Source organism: Gorilla gorilla, chromosome 19, assembly GCF_029281585.2.
Source record: "Gorilla gorilla gorilla isolate KB3781 chromosome 19, NHGRI_mGorGor1-v2.1_pri, whole genome shotgun sequence".
In the NCBI taxonomy this organism is placed as follows: Eukaryota; Metazoa; Chordata; class Mammalia; order Primates; family Hominidae; genus Gorilla; species Gorilla gorilla.
In genome coordinates this window covers 68,244,171-68,262,466 of record NC_073243.2, presented here as the reverse complement: position 1 = coordinate 68,262,466, position 18,296 = coordinate 68,244,171, and the positions used below count along the sequence as shown (strand labels likewise).

Sequence of the window (18,296 nt, the reverse complement as noted above, 5' to 3'; positions counted from 1 at the left end):
CCCATCAGTGATTTTGAAATGCTAAAAGAGATTTTAGTATGGATCCATTAGGATGCCTTTAGCTGCCAGAAACAGAAATTCTAATACAACCTGCCTTAAGGTAGGCGATTTCTTGGGTTCTGTTAACAGAACATAGTCCGGTTATAGCTGTGGATAGGTGTGGGCTGGGACACTCTGACTGTGCTCCTTCATGCTTTCCTCTCTGAGTTGGCTTCATCCTCAGTGCTGTGCAGAAGGCAGCAACAATTTCAGGCTCCAGTGTGTACAACACAATATCTAGAGGAGGTAGTCCAGTGCTGATGGCACCCTCTTGAAGAGCAAAAAGAAGGAAACTTCTTTTTCAGAAATCCTTAGCACATTTTCCCTCATTTATATTAACCTTGATTGATTTATGACCATTTCTGAACCAATCCTTGTAGGTAGGGCAATGAGATGCACCTCGGCTTACACCTGGATTTCTGAACCAGTCACTAATAAGGTGATAAGATTACCCTTAGGCCTTCCAGGCCTGCCTCTGGAGTGGTGATATGATTTGGTTGTGCCCCCACCCAAATCTCATCTTGAATTGTTGTTCCCATAATCCCCACGTATCACGGGAAGGACCAGGTGGAGAGAATTGAACCAAGGGGGCAGTTTCCCCCATCCTGTTCTCGTGATAGCGAGCTAGTTCTCATGAGATCTGATGGTTTTATAAGGAGCTTCCCCCTTCACTGGGCACTCATTTCTTTCTCCTTCTGCCATGTGAAGAACATGTTTGCTTCCCTTTCTGCCATGATTGTAAGTTTCCTGAAGTCTCCCCAGCCTTGCGGAACTGTGAGTCAATTAAACCCCTTTCATTTATAAATCACCCAGTCTTGGCCAGCAATTTATAGCAGCGTGAGATCAGACTAATACAAGTGGTTTCTGAGGACATGTCTCCTGAAGCTTGTGGACTGGGTGGAAAAATGAAAATCAGCATAGTGATAAAAGGAGGAAATGGATACTGAGTAGATACTAACAATACTCAGTGCAACATTATGTTGTTATAATGAAGGTTCTTACTGTGTAAATGATAAAGTTCAGCCTATCTTTCTTTACCTGCTCTATTTTACATTTAGTCAATATAGAGACTACATTACATTAAAAACTGTCCTTGTCTGCCTAGTACTTGTTCATGAGAAATCTATCTTGGTTTGGATTAATAGATTCTATAATTCATATTATTTATTTGCTACTGTGGAGCTAAATATCTCATGTTTTTGTTAAAGCAGAAAGTTTTTTTTTTTTTTTTTAGACCCTCTAATTTGATGCCTTACAGGCCAGGAAGTTAGGAATTTCCCCATCTGATTACATGCTGTTGAGTAATTCCAGTAAATGATGCTGAATGCTCCTTGGAATCATTATAAAATTTTGTGGTAAACCCATTTCATCTTCATGTCTTGTTATTTTAAATATTTTTAGTGGTTTCTTCTTAATTAATTAATTAATTTTTTCTTTTTGGTATGATTAAAGTGTGAGGGCTTTGTTCTTTTCCCATTAAGATAGAATCTGGGAATTTATTGATTTCAGATGATCATGTTAGGCCTGATTCATTCAAAAAGATACAATATATTACAGAATTTTGTGGTAAATCTTTAGTCTTTGGTATTTAGTTTAAGCTGTGTGACTCTTTTTGAATTTAGTGCTGTAAAGAAGCCAATGATATATTCTTTTGCTACATAGCAATGAGTTGTTAAAGCCATTTTTAGAAATTAGTAATTTTTTCTCCAGTCACAGATGAGAAAAAACAAAAAAGCAGAAGTTAGTTTTTCTAGCAGCTCCTTATTTTAATACTTTTAAAATTGCATCTTAGTATTCATTTATTGAGAAAATACATGGTTGAGAAAAGATACTGTGAATTCAGTAACATTTAAGAATGAATTTACGTGAATCACAGCCATATGTGCATATATCAATAAATAGAACACATGCATGAGGCAGTTTTTCAGTCTACAGTCAATTCATGGTGCACATGGAGATTCAAGGATGCCTTACACTAACCTGTGATACCCTTATTCACTCCAAATAACTGCCAACCAATTGGGAAACTATAATTCATATTTTTACATGAGTGCTTTAAATATCCAACTCTTCTAGTAATAAAATTGTTGACCAACCTTTGAATGCAGCCACTTTTAGTTGTAAAATATTAGACTCTAGAGCCTAAGTAAAATTTTTCTTCCTCCATTCACCCTGCATATGGGAGGCACTAAATAAGTATTAATTATGTCAATGAATGAATGAATATTTGAATGATGACTGTGAGACAGCTTGATGTCCTACAGTTTTCTTGGCAAAAGTGTGGAAATAAGTCCCTCTGAGAGGGAACTGAGTAACCCTTCCAGGGGAACTTAATGTCCACGAACCAGAAGGGAGCAAGAAATATTTCATAAAGTTGGATATCATGCCAAATCCTTCACCCACAGTTGGTATTGTGTCAGAAAATATTTCTTAAAATTTTCTCTCCTTGTTAATTTTATTCTGTCACAGTGATTGATTTTTTTTTTAAGCGGGCTGGTTTAGGAAATCTAATGATCTTTTTGTGTATCTCATCTTTTGCAGATAAATGATAAAATTAATAGAAAAGTTAAAGCCCAATTGGGCTTTAAAAATGCCTCTCATCTGCCTTCTTTTATTAATTTTCCTGTTTCTTTTGCAATTATGTCTAAAAATACCTGATGTGCTTATTATTATTTTCTTTTTTATCAGCCTTTGTCAGAAAGAGGTGCTTATTTTGTCTTTTATATCTAGGTCTTTCACCAAGCTGTCTCTGGGGTGTAGAGGGCATCTCTTTATATTTGAAGAATTTGTAAACATTGGATATATTCATTTCCATGTTATACATGTACAAAATCCGGACACATCTTCCTGTTTGTATTCCATGTTTAGTTATGCCCATGTCTCCCTTTATTGTGTTTTGGTACACTCCTCGAAAGACTGCCCTAACCGCATAGCTTCATTTGTTGTAGAAGGGAGGGCAGGTGACTTTGAGTCAGGCTTTTCAATTGGTAAGTAAGTAGGTTGGGGTTTTTCTAAATTCTTCTAGTTCTCCTAGTACCAACTTTTAAACTGCCACTTCTTGACTTAAAGGAGAAACTGGTTGTGATTATCCAGGAGTACTTTATTTTATCTTTAAAATAAAAATGATATGTGGTTTTTTTAGAGATGCTGTAAAGTACGAAGTAGAAAATAAAGATCACCTGCGATCTCTCCACATCATACTAAGAGTGAACATTTTTTTATTTGTTTTTACTGTTTTTATTGAATTTTCCATTTGTATTTGTTTTTCACTTATCTATAGGATTATAGTGTTTTGTTTTTATTGAAATTTCTGTGAGCTTTTCATCAATTTTTGTCTGAGAATTGTAATATATACATTTTTCATATATATCATATATACACATATATAATATATACATTTTCATATATATCATATATATCTATATTTTCATATCTATTGATGTTTTCTTTTGTAATTTTCTTCATTGCTTTAAATTTAGGAAGTGCTTTTTTATCCACAGACTGGAGAGATATTCCCCAAGGTTTCCTTTTTCCTCTTTTCTTTCATTTTATGGATTGATTTTCTTCTTTTACAATTAATTCTTATCTTTCTAGAGTTTAACGTATGGTATTAGGTTTGGGTAGATATTTTTTACCCAGATACCTAACTAACCATCATATTACTTTTGTTCTTCATTGTGTAATGCTGCATTTATTATGCATTATACTTTATTATATTAGGCTACCAGGGTAAGGTAGTATTCTGAAATTGTCTTCTCAGTCTTTCTCTCTCTGGACCTATTCTTTTGGGGTTTTGCTTATCTGGAGCTTTTATTTACTATTCTGCTTCTTTTTTGGCTTTATTTTTTTCCCTTCTGTTTTCAATTTTTATTTCTGCACTTTCCAGAATTTTCAAAAAAATTAATCCACATGTGAGTGCTTGAAGGCAGCTGCACTGTTACATTCATGATTGTATTCCCTGTAGCCCTTATTAAAAACTTTTAATTTTAAAATTAAAACATTTGGGAGATAAGGAAAAGCACAGAGAAGAAAATAGTCTCACCACTCAAATATACCCTGATTTTGTTAAATTTTATATGATATAGAATTTACTACAAACTGTACCATATATGTATTGTATGATGTAATATTAATCTATGTATATATAAATGAGAAACATTCATGTATATAAATATATATCTAAACTGACATACTATTTTGTTATGTGCTTTTTACTTATAATAATTCCATGTCTTTAAATTTTCTTGTGTGACTTAAGTAAAATTTTAAACTTGTTATAGTGATGCCCTTCAGTCTGTACACCAAATAAGTTAACCTATGTGAAAGAATATGCTATTGTTTTAAAAGTGATTGAATTTCTGAGCAATAATAGGGACAAAACACCCAACTTATCTCTGTTAAGATGCAAACATGTCCATGTGTTTTTCAAAGTTGTGTTAGCCACTGTACAGTTGTTCTGTGGAGGTTGAATGAGTGAAATCAGAGGAGATAAATGGGTTGTATATTTTGATGTTTCTAGGGAGCCTAAAAATGGTTTTGGACACTTGATGTCTTGCAAAGTGGTAGCATACAGTCCAGGGACTGATCCTTAGCTATGGATGTCTCAGGAGAAAGAAGGAATCTCACATATCTAGGGCAGGAGAACTTAGTTAGATGCCAAATCAAATATGTGCAATCATTGGCCAAAGTTGGGTACAAATAAGGTGGGAGGAAAAGCTGTGCTAAACAACGGCTGATAAATAGAGAAGAGGCTGTGGCCCTAGAGGGTGGGGATGGTGATGACAGTAAATACCTGGAAAGTACAGGTAGCCCTTTAAATGCACCCCTCTATGTTGAGGCGGCCATATGATCCATAGCTTTAAGTCACTGGAGAGCCGAGCAGCATGACCTTTATTTTGGGAATAGTCCTCAGATGGATGTGGTTTGCTTCCTCAAATTCTCATGGTTGAGTAAAGTTTAGTTAAGTATTCAAGGTGCCTTTGTTAGATTACAGTACGGAGGGTAGAGGAAAGGAATACTTTTGGAGAATTTTGAGAAGTGGTGAAACTACCAGCACTTCAGGGTATTGTCTCTGGGCAAAATGTCTCTTGATTCTTGCTCTTTCTTGGAAACTCAAAAGAAAGAACAAGAGATCTTATAACAAGTCATGTGGCAGCGAGCCCAGTGTGGCTGAAATAGAAGAAGGTCCAATGGTGCAGTTTTGAGAGGGCATGTTAGAAAAAGCACTTCACCCAGGGTGAGAGGCATTCAGTCCCAGGAGCCTTAGGATTTGGACTTTATCTCAAAACTATACAGTTTGTAGCAAAAAGAAGGAAGTACTACATAAACACTTCACTTGTATCTTCACAACCTTTTATTTCCACATGTACTACAAATGTTATTTTTCCTTTTTGAATCAAATTCTGTAAACACAGAATTGAAAGCTTTCAGAAGAAGAACTAAAGATAATCAGGCTACTAATGCTCTGCTTTCTTTTTATAAAAAATATGTATATTTTAAAGAGATGGAGTCTCACTCTGTTGTCCTGGCTGGAGTGCAGTGGTGCAAAAATAGCTCACTGCATCCTCGAGTTCCTGGGCTCAAGTGATCCTCCTTTCTCAGCCTCCTGGGTGGTTAGGACTATAGGCATATGCCACCGCGTCCAGCTAAGTTTTTTTATTTTTGTGGGGATGGGGTCTTGCTATGTGCTGGTTTGGAACTCCTGGGCTCAAGTGATCCTCCCCACCTCAGCCTCCCAAATTGTTGGGCTTACAGGCTTGAGCCACTGCACCCAGCCATGCTCTACTTCCATACTACTAATGTCACAAGTTTATTTCCTTTATCTTTTGATTTAGGTATTTCCATTGTTTTATGAAATGTGAACACGATAGTATGCTGACAGTATAAGCCCCTGTTGAGCATATTGATGTATATTAGCTCGAAAAGTCCTAAGGTCTGGGTTTTCATCTTCTATGTAAGAATTAGTGAACTTCTTAAAAAGACATTGTGAATTTAAAATGTGAACTATTAAATGAGGAGAATGCACACCATGAGAACAAGGACTTGTTTTGTTTATTTACCACTGTACTCCCAGCACCAGGCATAGATAGGGCTTGACTCACTGTAGACACCAATACATAGTTGTTGAGTGGGAATAAAAGTGTATGAGGGAACTCCTAAACCTTTTGGAGTTGTAGGATTCCACTGTTTTGATTTCTTGGCATTTTCCTGTCTCTCCTCAAAGTTTTCTGTGTTAAATTAAGGTAGGTTAATATGATGTGTTAGAAAATCTGGTGACATATGTTAAGATAATTGGCAGTGTTCTGTTTTGTAATTCATAAATTAGTATTAACTGTACTCTTGACATTGGTGACCTTTACGAATTGTTCAGTTTGGGTGCATATAGTTTCCATAGTGGTTTATTATTAGGCATTTTTTAAAAAGCAGTCAAACTGTTTATCTCTTCGTGAATGCTGTGGTGTATAAACCGGGTAGGGAGAGCAGTGCTGAGATTCTCATGCTGAGCAGATGGCAGGGCCTGCTTGCCAGCCACATGGCTTCCTCCTGCACACTGCTTTTGCTGCTCACACTCATCATATATTTTTCTGAATGCCCAGTCTCACCCATGCTATGGTCTTTAGGGGTCTCTTGGAAAGAGTTAAAATTTCAGATGTTAAATTCCTGAATGCCCAGAGACTACTGTAATAATTAGACTTTAAGGTGTTAGAAAATGATAATACAACTTGTGCTGCTTTCTTTGATTTTATTAGGTAAAAAAGCTCCAGTTTTATTTAATAAAGAAATGATTGAGTCAATGAAGGAAGGTTCAGTTGTTGTGGATTTAGCTGCTGAGGCTGGTGGAAACTTTGAAACCACTAAGCCAGGAGAACTCTACATTCATAAGGTATAGCAAGATGCATTTTCTATCTGTGATCACTTCTCATGTCTTGAGTTATGAGGGGGTGTTTATTTCTTTAAATATTTAGAGACATTAAGGCTTGAAATTTTAAAATTAAAAACAGGCATATTTAAAGCTCCTGTTGAAATATGTATTTGTTTATGGGTATGTATGTATATTTATAAAGATATATAATTTCAAAACTTAGCATTGAATATGAATGATAATTGTTCTAGAATGAATGTGAACATAGGGTGACAGACCTTTTTGACTATAATTTTGTTCATTTAGGGAATTACTCACATAGGCTACACAGACCTGCCCAGCCGAATGGCCACTCAGGCCAGCACCCTATATTCCAACAACATCACCAAACTCCTGAAGGCCATCAGCCCGGACAAAGATAATTTTTATTTTGATGTGAAAGATGACTTTGACTTTGGTACGATGGGTCATGTCATTAGAGGAACTGTAGTGATGAAAGTAAGTAAAGAGATCTATTCCTTCCTGTGCTTTTAATGTAAATTTGTTTTAGAATTTCTGTTTATGGAAGAATTCTATTTTGGAATTGAGACATATTTTAATAAGGTATTGGTATGCCAGCTTTATGCTGATAAAAATTATTTGTAAATGCAGAATGATTTAAAGAAAAATATTTCAAAGACTTAAAAGTACATGACTTAACCAAAAATATACACTCCTTTTGAAAAACGGAGAATGAACAAACAAATTAAATACAGCAAAAATTAAACATTCCCCCCACTTATCTGCTTTCAAGGGTTTAATTTGCACTCTTGCATATATGGTCCTGCACACATACAAATTACATATATATGTATGTATATGTAACATGGATATTAGTATTTGTATACATATGTGACATATTTATGTAAAATGATACAAATTATATGAATTTACATATTTACATAAAATTATATTTAAAAGAACAGGGTTTTAAAAAATAGTATATTCCTTAAGCAATTTTGAAATGCTGGATTGACTTTTTAATACGTACTACTTTTTAACGTCTATTAGGATGGTAAAGTGATTTTCCCAGCTCCCACACCGAAAAATATTCCTCAAGGTGCCCCAGTAAAACAGAAGACAGTGGCTGAGCTGGAAGCTGAAAAAGCAGCTACCATTACACCCTTCAGGAAGACAATGTCAACGGCTTCTGCATATACAGCAGGTGAGGATACCATTTACGAGGGTTTAGTCTTGATTGTTTGATTTTGCAAGTTATATATATATATCTGTAGATATATGTGTAGCTATATATACGTATATATAGATATATATACACATATATATCTACACATATATCTATCTATCTATCTATCTATCTATATATATATATATATATTTCTTTTTTTTTTTTTTTTTGAGAGGGAGTCTCGCTCTGTTGCCCAGGCTGGAGTGCAGTGGCGCGATCTTGGCTTACTGCAAGCTCCCCCTCCCGGGTTGATGCCATTCTCCTGCCTCAGCCTCCCAAGTAGCTGGGACTATAGGCACCCACCACCACGCCTGGCTAATTTTTGTATTTTTAGTGGAGACGGGGTTTCACCGTGTTAAACAGGATGGTCTCGATCTCCTGACCTCGTGATCTGCCCGCCTCAGCCTCCCAAAGTGCTGAGATTACAGGCGTGAGCCACTGCACCCGGCCTGCAAGTAATATATTAATTGTCAAAATTAGTAAATGAAATGCTGTTGTCTTTTTTGGATTCCATTAGTAATCGGGCCTGACAGACTTGGTTTTTCAGCAACATGTTACTTGTCCCACCTCTACGGAATTGGAGATTACATTTATTGACTCAGTAAGTAGAGGCACTGTGCTAAATACTGGAATGAAAGCATGTGAAATAATATGCAGACAATAAACATTTTTCCTGTTATAGAAAACATTTTAAATACAGTCATTTATATATATATTAAAAATATACATATATGTATTTTTGAGACAGAATCTTTTTCTGTTGCTCAGGTAGGAGTGCAGTGGTGTGATTATGGCTCACCATAGCCTTAACTTCCTGGGGTTGAGGAAGGAAGCTTCTCACTTCAGCCTCCTGAGTAGCTGGGACTACAGGTGCATGCCACCACACCCAGCTAATTTTTGTATTTTTTTTTTTTTGTAGAGACGGGGCTTCACCGTGTTGCCCAGGCTGGTCTTGAACTCCTGAGCTCAAGTGATCCTCCTGCCTTGGCCTCCCAGAGTGCTGAGATTACTTTTATCTACATCAAATGTATTGAGAAGTGATGTATGCCATATTGTGCTGGTGTTAAATGCGTATAAATATAATTACTTTTTTTGTTTTTTTTTTTTTTTTGTGAAATATCAGTTGTGATTATCTGCACACATGGGTAGGACAAGGGAAGCAAAGTTTGCCTTAAAGAATAAATACTACAATATAGGCTATAGCCCCTGAACATTTGACTAACATTTTAAGTTACTCAACTTGTAAAAAAATTCAACATTTTCATTTAGATCTCTTTCTTTGTAATTTAACATAAATTCTTTTTTTAAAATTAATCTTTACAAAAACACTAAATAATTTATTGTAAAGTGATGATTAATATTCATTCTGGCTATGCATTGTTGGAGGCTGAAATACGGATATTTGATTTTAAATTGGTTTCTGTCTCAAAGAATGAATTAAAAATATTTAGATCTATTCAGAGCCAAAACAAAAACAAAACAAAAGCAAACTATAAAGAATTAAGGACCAGCACCAGGCGCATAGAATTCTTGTAGAGTCATCATTCTCCAAATTCCCATGTGAGTCCAGATGTTTTAAAGCTAAACATGTAACTCTCCTTGAATAAAGAGTAAGTCTCAGCAAAATGACTGAAAAAGCCTCTAGTGGTGAACACTGTGAGCAGATGAAGCAGTGTCCCTACTTGCACTTATTTGTTAAAAAAACAAAAGAAATGAGGTTATTGTGTTGTACATGGAACATATTATGAGTAGGATTGTAAATTTCCATTTCTCTTTCAGATTCATAAGGAAATGTAGCAAGGCACATATAATGATTTATTTTTCTCAGTTTCTCTTATATTTCTTGAATCAGGGCATATTGCTTCTTAATATATATGACAGTGGCATATTCCAGTGAATGAAAGGATGAACTTATATGTGTTTTTCTTTATCTTGAACTCCCTCTTTCATATTAAAAATAAGTATTTTTCTTTTATATGTATCAGGAATGTATTTGAACAACATTCTTCAAAGAATGTGATTTGCTTTCTCTTCTTTCGTCAGCCTTTCTCTTCCTCTGTTATACAGATATAGAAATATAGTCTGACATACGTTACTAAATATATTATAGAAAATACATTAGTTTATTAAATAGTTGATAAGAAAACCTTCAGGTGTATGATGTAATTTTTATCATAGATGCCTAACACAAAAGACTGTGGATTGTGATAAGGTAGTGCTTCTTGACTAATGTGGTCATGATAATAGCTAGCATTTAGTGACTCCTAGGCATTGTGCTAAATACTTCACATGCCTTAGCTCATTTATTTTTTACAAGAATTCAGCAAAGTGGGTATATTATTATTTTCTCTTCCAGATGAAGACAGAGAGGGTTGATAATTTTACCTATGAAGACACTGAAGCACAGAGAGGTTAAGTAACTTGCCTGAGATGACACAGCTAGGGAGCAGCAGAACCAGGATTCAAACCAGACTGACTTAAGAAAACATATTCTTATTCACAACCCTATGCAACTTCTCTAATTTTTAACTGGAAGACAAAATAGTGTTGTATCTAACTCTCTCACCAGATGGTTAATGGGCTATGCACTGGAACCTTGGATACATGATATGTGGGTAGGAAAATAAATTAAAACTACAGTCATATTGAATGATTTAATGTAAAATTAATGTCAATCCCTAGATATTCCAGTGGTGCCACTTCCAAGGTAATAGTTTACATCAAGGAAAAAGGTACCTTATTCAGGAAAGTTAACTTCTAGTTCCCTGGTCACCCACTGTCATTTTCTTTTTACTGACCACTAGGTAACACTTTCTTCTGTTGCAGAACAACTGTCCACATGTTTGCTATCAAGGAAGGCGATAATTAAAGATGTATGTTCAGAGCTGTTTGTATTCTGCACATTCTTAATTTAATTTGTATTTTTTTTCCTTTTGTTTGTAAAATCCTGTTTGCTGACTTGGTGTTGAGGCTGGAGCTGACTGCCCTGGCCAACAGTCCAGTCCAGATTCAGGAGCAATTGCAAAACTTGTGTCCCGGGTGGGTGGAAGCCATATGTTTTGGGGAGGTGCTGGAGTGAATGAAATTCTTCCTACTCTTTTAAAACCCCTATTCCTCAGCCAAATCTGAGAGTGACATAAAATTGGCTTCATAAAAGTCTTGTCTTATAAAGGTTGTGTCTTGCCCAAGTAGAAAATGCTTTGGTAGATCCTCTGTAGGCCTGTAATCGGGAATAAAAATGCTTGTATAAACACATGTGGCATTGTCAATAAAAGTTAAAACAGGGAAGAGGACAAACTACACAGAGGAAAATGTGCAAATTGTTATTAGTGTGACTCATAAATATTACTAGATCTTTATAGCTTATTTTGGGGGGGTGGTCAGAAAGTTGGGTTTTGTCCACAGTATTCCTCCATCCCCCCACTTCTCAACTGTCAAATGTCTAAAAAATCTGCTCATTACTGGCAAGGGAGTGGAATTTAAAAGCATTGGCTATTCCACATATTTATGTATGTGCTTTTAATCTTACTGAGATAACTGGATGTCAGCTCACACACACTCTTTACTCTCTTTCTCTAGGTCTCACAGGGATACTGGGTTTGGGCATTGCGGCTCCCAATCTAGCCTTTTCTCAGATGGTGACCACTTTTGGCTTGGCTGGCATTGTGGGGTATCATACCGTCTGGGGAGTGACCCCTGCTCTCCACTCACCACTGATGTCTGTGACAAATGCAATCTCAGGTTTGTTCCTCTCTTGTTTTTCCTCATCTCAGGTTTTCATAGGGTTACTCAGCTCTAGGAGGACTATCAATGCCGTTTATAAAGTGTGTTTTCAAGTTGTTTTGCTTGGCATCTGAGTCATCTGCTTTGGTGATCTAAGGGCTCCCAAACTCTGAGAGGGTATGGGATATGGGCCTGCAAAGTAAGAGGCCGTGGGAGTGTGTCAGCTCTTTGGGCTGCTCCCATTTCAAGCAGTGCAGAGCCACTGTTATTTCTTCCAAGTTTGATTCTTTTTTTTTTTTTTTTTTTTAAAGAAAAGGATTCCACTGATAAAATTTGAAAACCAGTGTTCCACAGAATCATAGCTGCAACATCCTATAGGGCTCTCCTTGGATTCAACTCAGCATTCAGCCTAGCAAGGCTACAGTAGGCCCCATGTGGCATCAGGTTCACCATGAAGCTATGGGACAGGAAAACACAGCTTTCCAGTGAGGTGGCATCAGGCATTTCTCTTTGGTGCCCGTCTTTTCAGCAGTTCATGCAGCAGTCCACGTGGTTGCCCAGGATCTATTCTCTTTGTCCCCTAGCAATGGGTCAGATATGAGAGAATGAGTCCTACATTGGACAAGCATAGGAGCTGTCCTGGCTTGAAAGCCTCAGGGCCAATAGTCATCTTTTATAACATTGTCATAGGCACAGCTTCGAGGATCTCTGCAGGGAACATGTCTAGCTCCAAGAGGTGGTGTAGTCAGGAAAACCCAAAGCTAGGCATCCCCAGCAGGCATTTACAGTTCATGAATAGTTTCTTCCAGTTTACATGCAAATTATCTACCAGGGTCACTTTTTAACCATAAGCAATGTTGTCTATAACACTGGTGGATTTATATCTGTATTAGAGGAACATCGCTAGAAAGTTAAAAGAAAGTCCAATTCCAATGCAGAAGGAGAAAAAGTTTTGTTAACCCTTTTCCCACAGTAGTAATTTCAGTGAGAATGATGTGAAGATGTGTTGTCAACAGTCTGCATAAGGAAAATTGTTTATTTCATTTTAATGAGGGTGTAAGAAAGCTGCCTTGTTTTTTAATATTGAGAACTTTACCCTCTATGAATCTATGTATGTGAGGTACTTCAGCTATGATATTTGATTTGGTGGTGTCACTATCACTATTCACCATGTTAATGCTTTCTTTCTAGGGCTGACTGCAGTTGGTGGGTTGGCACTGATGGGAGGACATTTGTATCCTTCCACAACTTCTCAGGGCCTTGCTGCTCTTGCTGCATTCATATCCTCTGTCAACATTGCAGGTATGATGTCAGTGAAAGGTCTCAGTACTATTTTCAATGGAGACATACAAAGCAAATATAAATCCATATAAAATAGATATAATTGTGCCTTCAAAAAATGTTTCACTCAGACCGTAAATGCTCTTTGTGCAGGAAAATTAGTTATTTTGCCCATCTGTAATTTTTAGAAACTCTTGATAAAAGAACAACCCCCAGATCCCCAAAACAAACAAACAAAATGATGTCTTGCTACAGGTTAACTGGAAAGTTATTGAATGCATAGTTTTGAAGTAAGTTGGGTTAGAGCTATCACCGTAACATCTATAAATTAGTATAATTTTAGATAAAATTTTAGTCTTTTGCCTTATCCCAGCCAGGGTTTGTTCCTGGAAACTGAAAGCCTAGCACATCACTCATGTGTGAGACTCATTTGATGCTATTTTGTAGCTAACAATTCTTTAATGTGTCCAAGAAACCTGGTGCCTGTTGATATGGTATTTTTTTCTTTTATAATTTATTATAGGGTTTTACAAATGTAACAACCTACTAGGAAAAGATACCAATCTTTGATCTTTCACATTCTCAAGCTTTTTGAATGGCTTTTTTTTCCTTTTAGTCATGCAGAAATAGTTTTGCATTCTGATAGCAAGTTTTCTTCCTGAATATATTTAGTGTTTTTTCCCCCACCTCTCTAATGGAACTGGCTTGCATAATAGAATGACTTTAAATTTTGGCTGGGCACGGTGGCTCACACCTGTGGTCCCAGCACTTTGGGAGGTCAAGGCGGGCAGATCACCTGAGGTCAGGAGTTCGAGACCAGCCTGGCCAACACGATGAAACCCCCCTCTCTACTAAAAATACAAAAATTAGCCCAGCATAGTGGCGCGAGCCTATAATCCCAGCCACTCGGGGGGCCGAGGCAGGAAAATAGCTTGAACCTGGGAGGCGGAGATTGCAGTGAGCCAAGATCGTGTCACTACACCCTAGCCTGGGCAACAGAGTGAGACTCCATCTCAAAAAAAAAAATTTGAGGTTGCAAAATGTTACTTTAAATTATATTTGTTCCTAGGTGATAAAGATGTGCTTAAAACAGAAAAATTGTAGCACTTTAAAAAATCATGTTGCTCAGTGAGCTCAAAGAGGTACTATGTTTTTTATTTCCTTTGGTTTGCTAAGGTGGCTTTCTGGTGACTCAGAGAATGCTGGACATGTTCAAGCGTCCCACTGACCCCCCAGAATACAACTACCTGTACCTGCTCCCTGCCGGCACCTTTGTTGGTGGATATTTAGCTGCCCTCTACAGTGGTTATAACATTGAACAGGTAAGATGCTCTTTGTAAGTTTTTATATTTACCACAATATTTTCTTCTCTATTAGATTTAACATTGTTAGTTATCCTAATTCAAATTATCGAGCAAATACAACTCTGTCAAGCAAATACAACAATAACCCTAGAAACATCTTGGTCAAACCGAGCATTCTCTTCCCCTAAGGATCAGGACCCTGGATTCTAGAGACAGATTTTTCTGGTAACTGAGTTTAAATATGGGTTTATGTCTTTGTTTTGATACATTCTTCCACATGTAAGAGGAGTTAAGGTTATCAGTATCTTCATTATGTATCTAGCTAGATTGTGGTGGATTTATAATGAAACAATACAAAATTTGAAAAATTATTATTAAGTACTATTAGTTCTTTTCCTATTCTTCCTCTACAAATCCAGCACATCATCTCTTGCTACTAAGAGATGTTATATATTCATAAAAAAATTCATAAAGAAAAGGATAGTTTAAACTTAATGTTGTATAGAAAAACAGAAATAATCCAGCTGGACTTTGAAAGTTCCAACTTGTAATATAACAGACCTTCAACTTTGTTCTGAACTCCGTATTTTCTATTTCTTTTCAATGGCTGTCTTTTAGTTTCTTCTGTGTTTCCAACCTGCAGTATTTATTGAATGAACAATTTTTTTTTTTTTTTTGAGAAGAGTTGGAGCAGTGAGTCAGAAAGACCTTAGTCTGAATTCCAGATTTCCAATTTATTGATCATTTGCCTTGGAGAAAATATGCAACTTCTTTAAGCTTTGATTCTGTCTTTTGCAAAATGAGGATAATGATTTTTCCCTCTTGTGGATCTCATGACACTGTGACAACACAAATAAAACATGTGGCAAAGCCCCTGGCACTTACCTCAGGGGTTGGCTCTTTTACAGCATTTGGTCAGGTTTAGTATTTTTAGATCCAGTAATGACTCCATTTAAATTTAGGTACTTTTATGTGTATTTGTGCATGATAGCAAATCCAGAAAAAACCAATTTATACAAATGGTATAAGTGCAAATACAATATAAGTATTTAATATGTTAATATTCCTAATGGGCAGGAAAATATATTGAAATCTCTAAGCTAATAGACCAAAGGTTTTAATAATCTCTCTCTCACTTTTCCTTTGAAAAGATCATGTACCTAGGCTCGGGTCTGTGCTGTGTTGGTGCCTTGGCTGGCCTCTCCACCCAGGGAACAGCACGTCTTGGCAATGCATTGGGCATGATTGGGGTTGCTGGAGGACTGGCAGCCACCCTCGGAGTCCTAAAACCGGGCCCAGAATTACTAGCTCAGATGTCTGGAGCGATGGCTTTGGGTGGTACCATTGGTAAGCAGTTGTGGGCTTCTGCCTTCATGTGAACTCCAGTTTCTCAATATATATTTCTAAGGTCCATATTGATGAAATAATTAAATTTTGTTCATGGAAGTTGCTTCAGTTAATATTATTTTGGTGAAAATTCATTCCAGTTGGTGTAATTCTCATTCAAATACATTTTAGAACACTGAATAAATGCATCAACTGAGTCAAAATATCCTATACTCAATTCTTATCTTCCTTTACTGACTGTGTCCCGTTAGCTGATAATGGAATGGGGGATTGGAATCCTTATGTATGTACTATACATAAGCTAACTTTTGTTCTGCTGGGTATAAATAACAGCCAAAGATTCTGCTTCATAGACCTGTTAAAAATGAAAGAAAAAAAAACATGTGCCAGCAGAAAAACCACTGTTTTAATTTTATTCAGTTGTTTGCTGGATTGTTAAATTTTCAGGAATTTTTAGGCTGGGCATGGTGGCTCAGACTGTAATCCCAGCACTTTCGGAGGCTGATGTGGGTGGATCACTTGAGGCCAGGAGTTTGAAACTGGCCTGGCCAACATGGTGAAACCCCGTCGCTATTAAATATACAAAAATTAGTTGGGCATGGTGGCGTACAACTGTAATCCCAGCTTCTTGGGTGGCTGAAGCATGATAATCGCTTGAACCTGGGATGTGGAGGTTGCAGTGAGCTGTGATCATGCTGCTGCACTCCAGCCTGGGTGACAAAGCGAGACTCTGTCTCAAAAAAAAAAAAAAAAAAAAAAAAATTTTCCAGGAATTTTTAAAGTTGATTGTTAAACACAGCCATTATTAAATACTAAATTACATAAACTTAAATGAATCAGAAACAAAGGTAATAATATTAAAAACTCATAACTTTCTAATTAATTTACTAGGTTTTATTGTCTATGCTCTTGAGGTTACTTATGTCTATTGTATGTGTATAGAAGAAATACTATGTATCAGTGGGCTGTGGTACATCTCTTTCCAATTCTACATTCAGTGACATCACATTGGTAGATTGAAATTTGACTTGGTAGCAGTGTTGCAGTGTGGAAATAAGCAAACGCTACAAATCTGGGCTTGATTTATTGTTTTGTTTATTGTCCAGACGTGAGAAAGTGATGGAGAAAATGTTAATGATGCAGCTTAAACTTGAGATGTTTTGACTGTAGCTGTGACATTGTGAATAGCACAAATAATTGAGCAAATAATCTTCCAGTATTTGAAAACTATTATCAGATTCAGCAATAAAGTCATTCATATGGTTGATAAATGAGTGAAGTTCTCACATACATTCTGTTGTTTTACTTTCGTCTTACTTATTAAAGCAAATAAAAATATCAAACAATGTTCCTGTTGGAAGTATGCTTATTCATCAGTTGCAAACACTAGGTTGGCTACAGATGTAAGAGTTTAGCAAAGATCCATAAAAACATTCTTTGAAAGTCGATTTGTCTACATGGAATTTTCAGTAAAGAGCACTGTATTTCTTATTATTTGAAAATTGTGTGCTAGCCACCTTTATATCAGTTAAAGCTCATGTATTTGTATGTGCATGTATTTTTTTCCCCTGGAACTGGTTATTAAATGTTTCCCAGTGGAACACTGGCTTTAGGCCTCCTTTTATACTTCCTCAGGAAAGCTTTGATTCTTTTCTTGATAATCTCTGGGGAAAGGGACTTGAAGGAAAATGTTTGCTCTGTAGGTTCATGGCAGGAAAACCTTTAGACATGACCTTAGCAAATATTCTGAGCCCCACTCCTTCTGTATCACCTACCTATAGCCATGCAGTTCCTTCAGAGGCTCCTAATTTGGGTATTTACTGCCCAGATTTTTGCATTTCTTTACCTTGGGACTTTGTTCCCACCTACCCACCTGAAAACCAAGGTCTTCTTCATGTTCCAGGTGTTTCTTACGTGCTCAGGAGCAAGCACTAGCTATAGAGAAGAGGGCCTGGGTTGTAATGGGGAGAATATAAGGGAATTTGATTAGAGACTTAGGTAGTCTGAAGAAGTGTTGGCTAGGGGAAGGTTGGGAGTTTGTGATGGGAAGAGGCACGCATTGATGCTGGGTGTTCATTGGAGTTGGGTTGTGCTTAGGTGTGTGGAGAAAAACTGTTGTTTTGAAAGGGTATACAAGTTGAGCATCTTTAATCCGAAAATCCAAAATGCTCCAAAATCCAAAACTTTTTGAGTGCTAACATGACATCACAAGTGGTGAATTCCACACATAAATACTTAAGACAAACTTTGTTTCAAGCACAAAATAATTTAAAATGTTGTTTAAAATTACTTTCAGGCTATATATATATGAAACATAAATGAATTTTGTGTTTAGACCTGGGTCCCATTCCCAAGATATCTTATTATGTATATGAAAATATTCCAAAATTTAAAAAAATTAAAATCTGAAACACTTCTGGTCCCAAGCATATCAGATAAGGGATACTCAACCTGTATACAACTTGTGCCCTTACCTCCTGTACAGCCCCTGTAGAGAATATTTAGCCCGTAC

At 36.6% G+C, this 18,296-nt stretch overlaps 1 protein-coding gene across 5 annotated transcripts in view; it reads left to right on the top strand.

The window, feature by feature from the left end:
* The window catches only part of NNT (nicotinamide nucleotide transhydrogenase), a 111,052-nt gene that overhangs the window by 36,682 nt on the left and 56,074 nt on the right, over nt 1-18,296 (top strand). For all 5 annotated transcript variants that reach the window (XM_019013521.4, XM_055367498.2, XM_019013520.4 and 2 more), the window contains 7 exons: nt 6,789-6,922; nt 7,208-7,399; nt 7,952-8,105; nt 11,709-11,870; nt 13,044-13,154; nt 14,310-14,455; nt 15,589-15,784. In XM_019013521.4, coding sequence (XP_018869066.1) covers nt 6,789-6,922; nt 7,208-7,399; nt 7,952-8,105; nt 11,709-11,870; nt 13,044-13,154; nt 14,310-14,455; nt 15,589-15,784 — 1,095 coding nt within the window. The remainder of the gene's footprint in view (nt 1-6,788; nt 6,923-7,207; nt 7,400-7,951; nt 8,106-11,708; nt 11,871-13,043; nt 13,155-14,309; nt 14,456-15,588; nt 15,785-18,296) is intronic.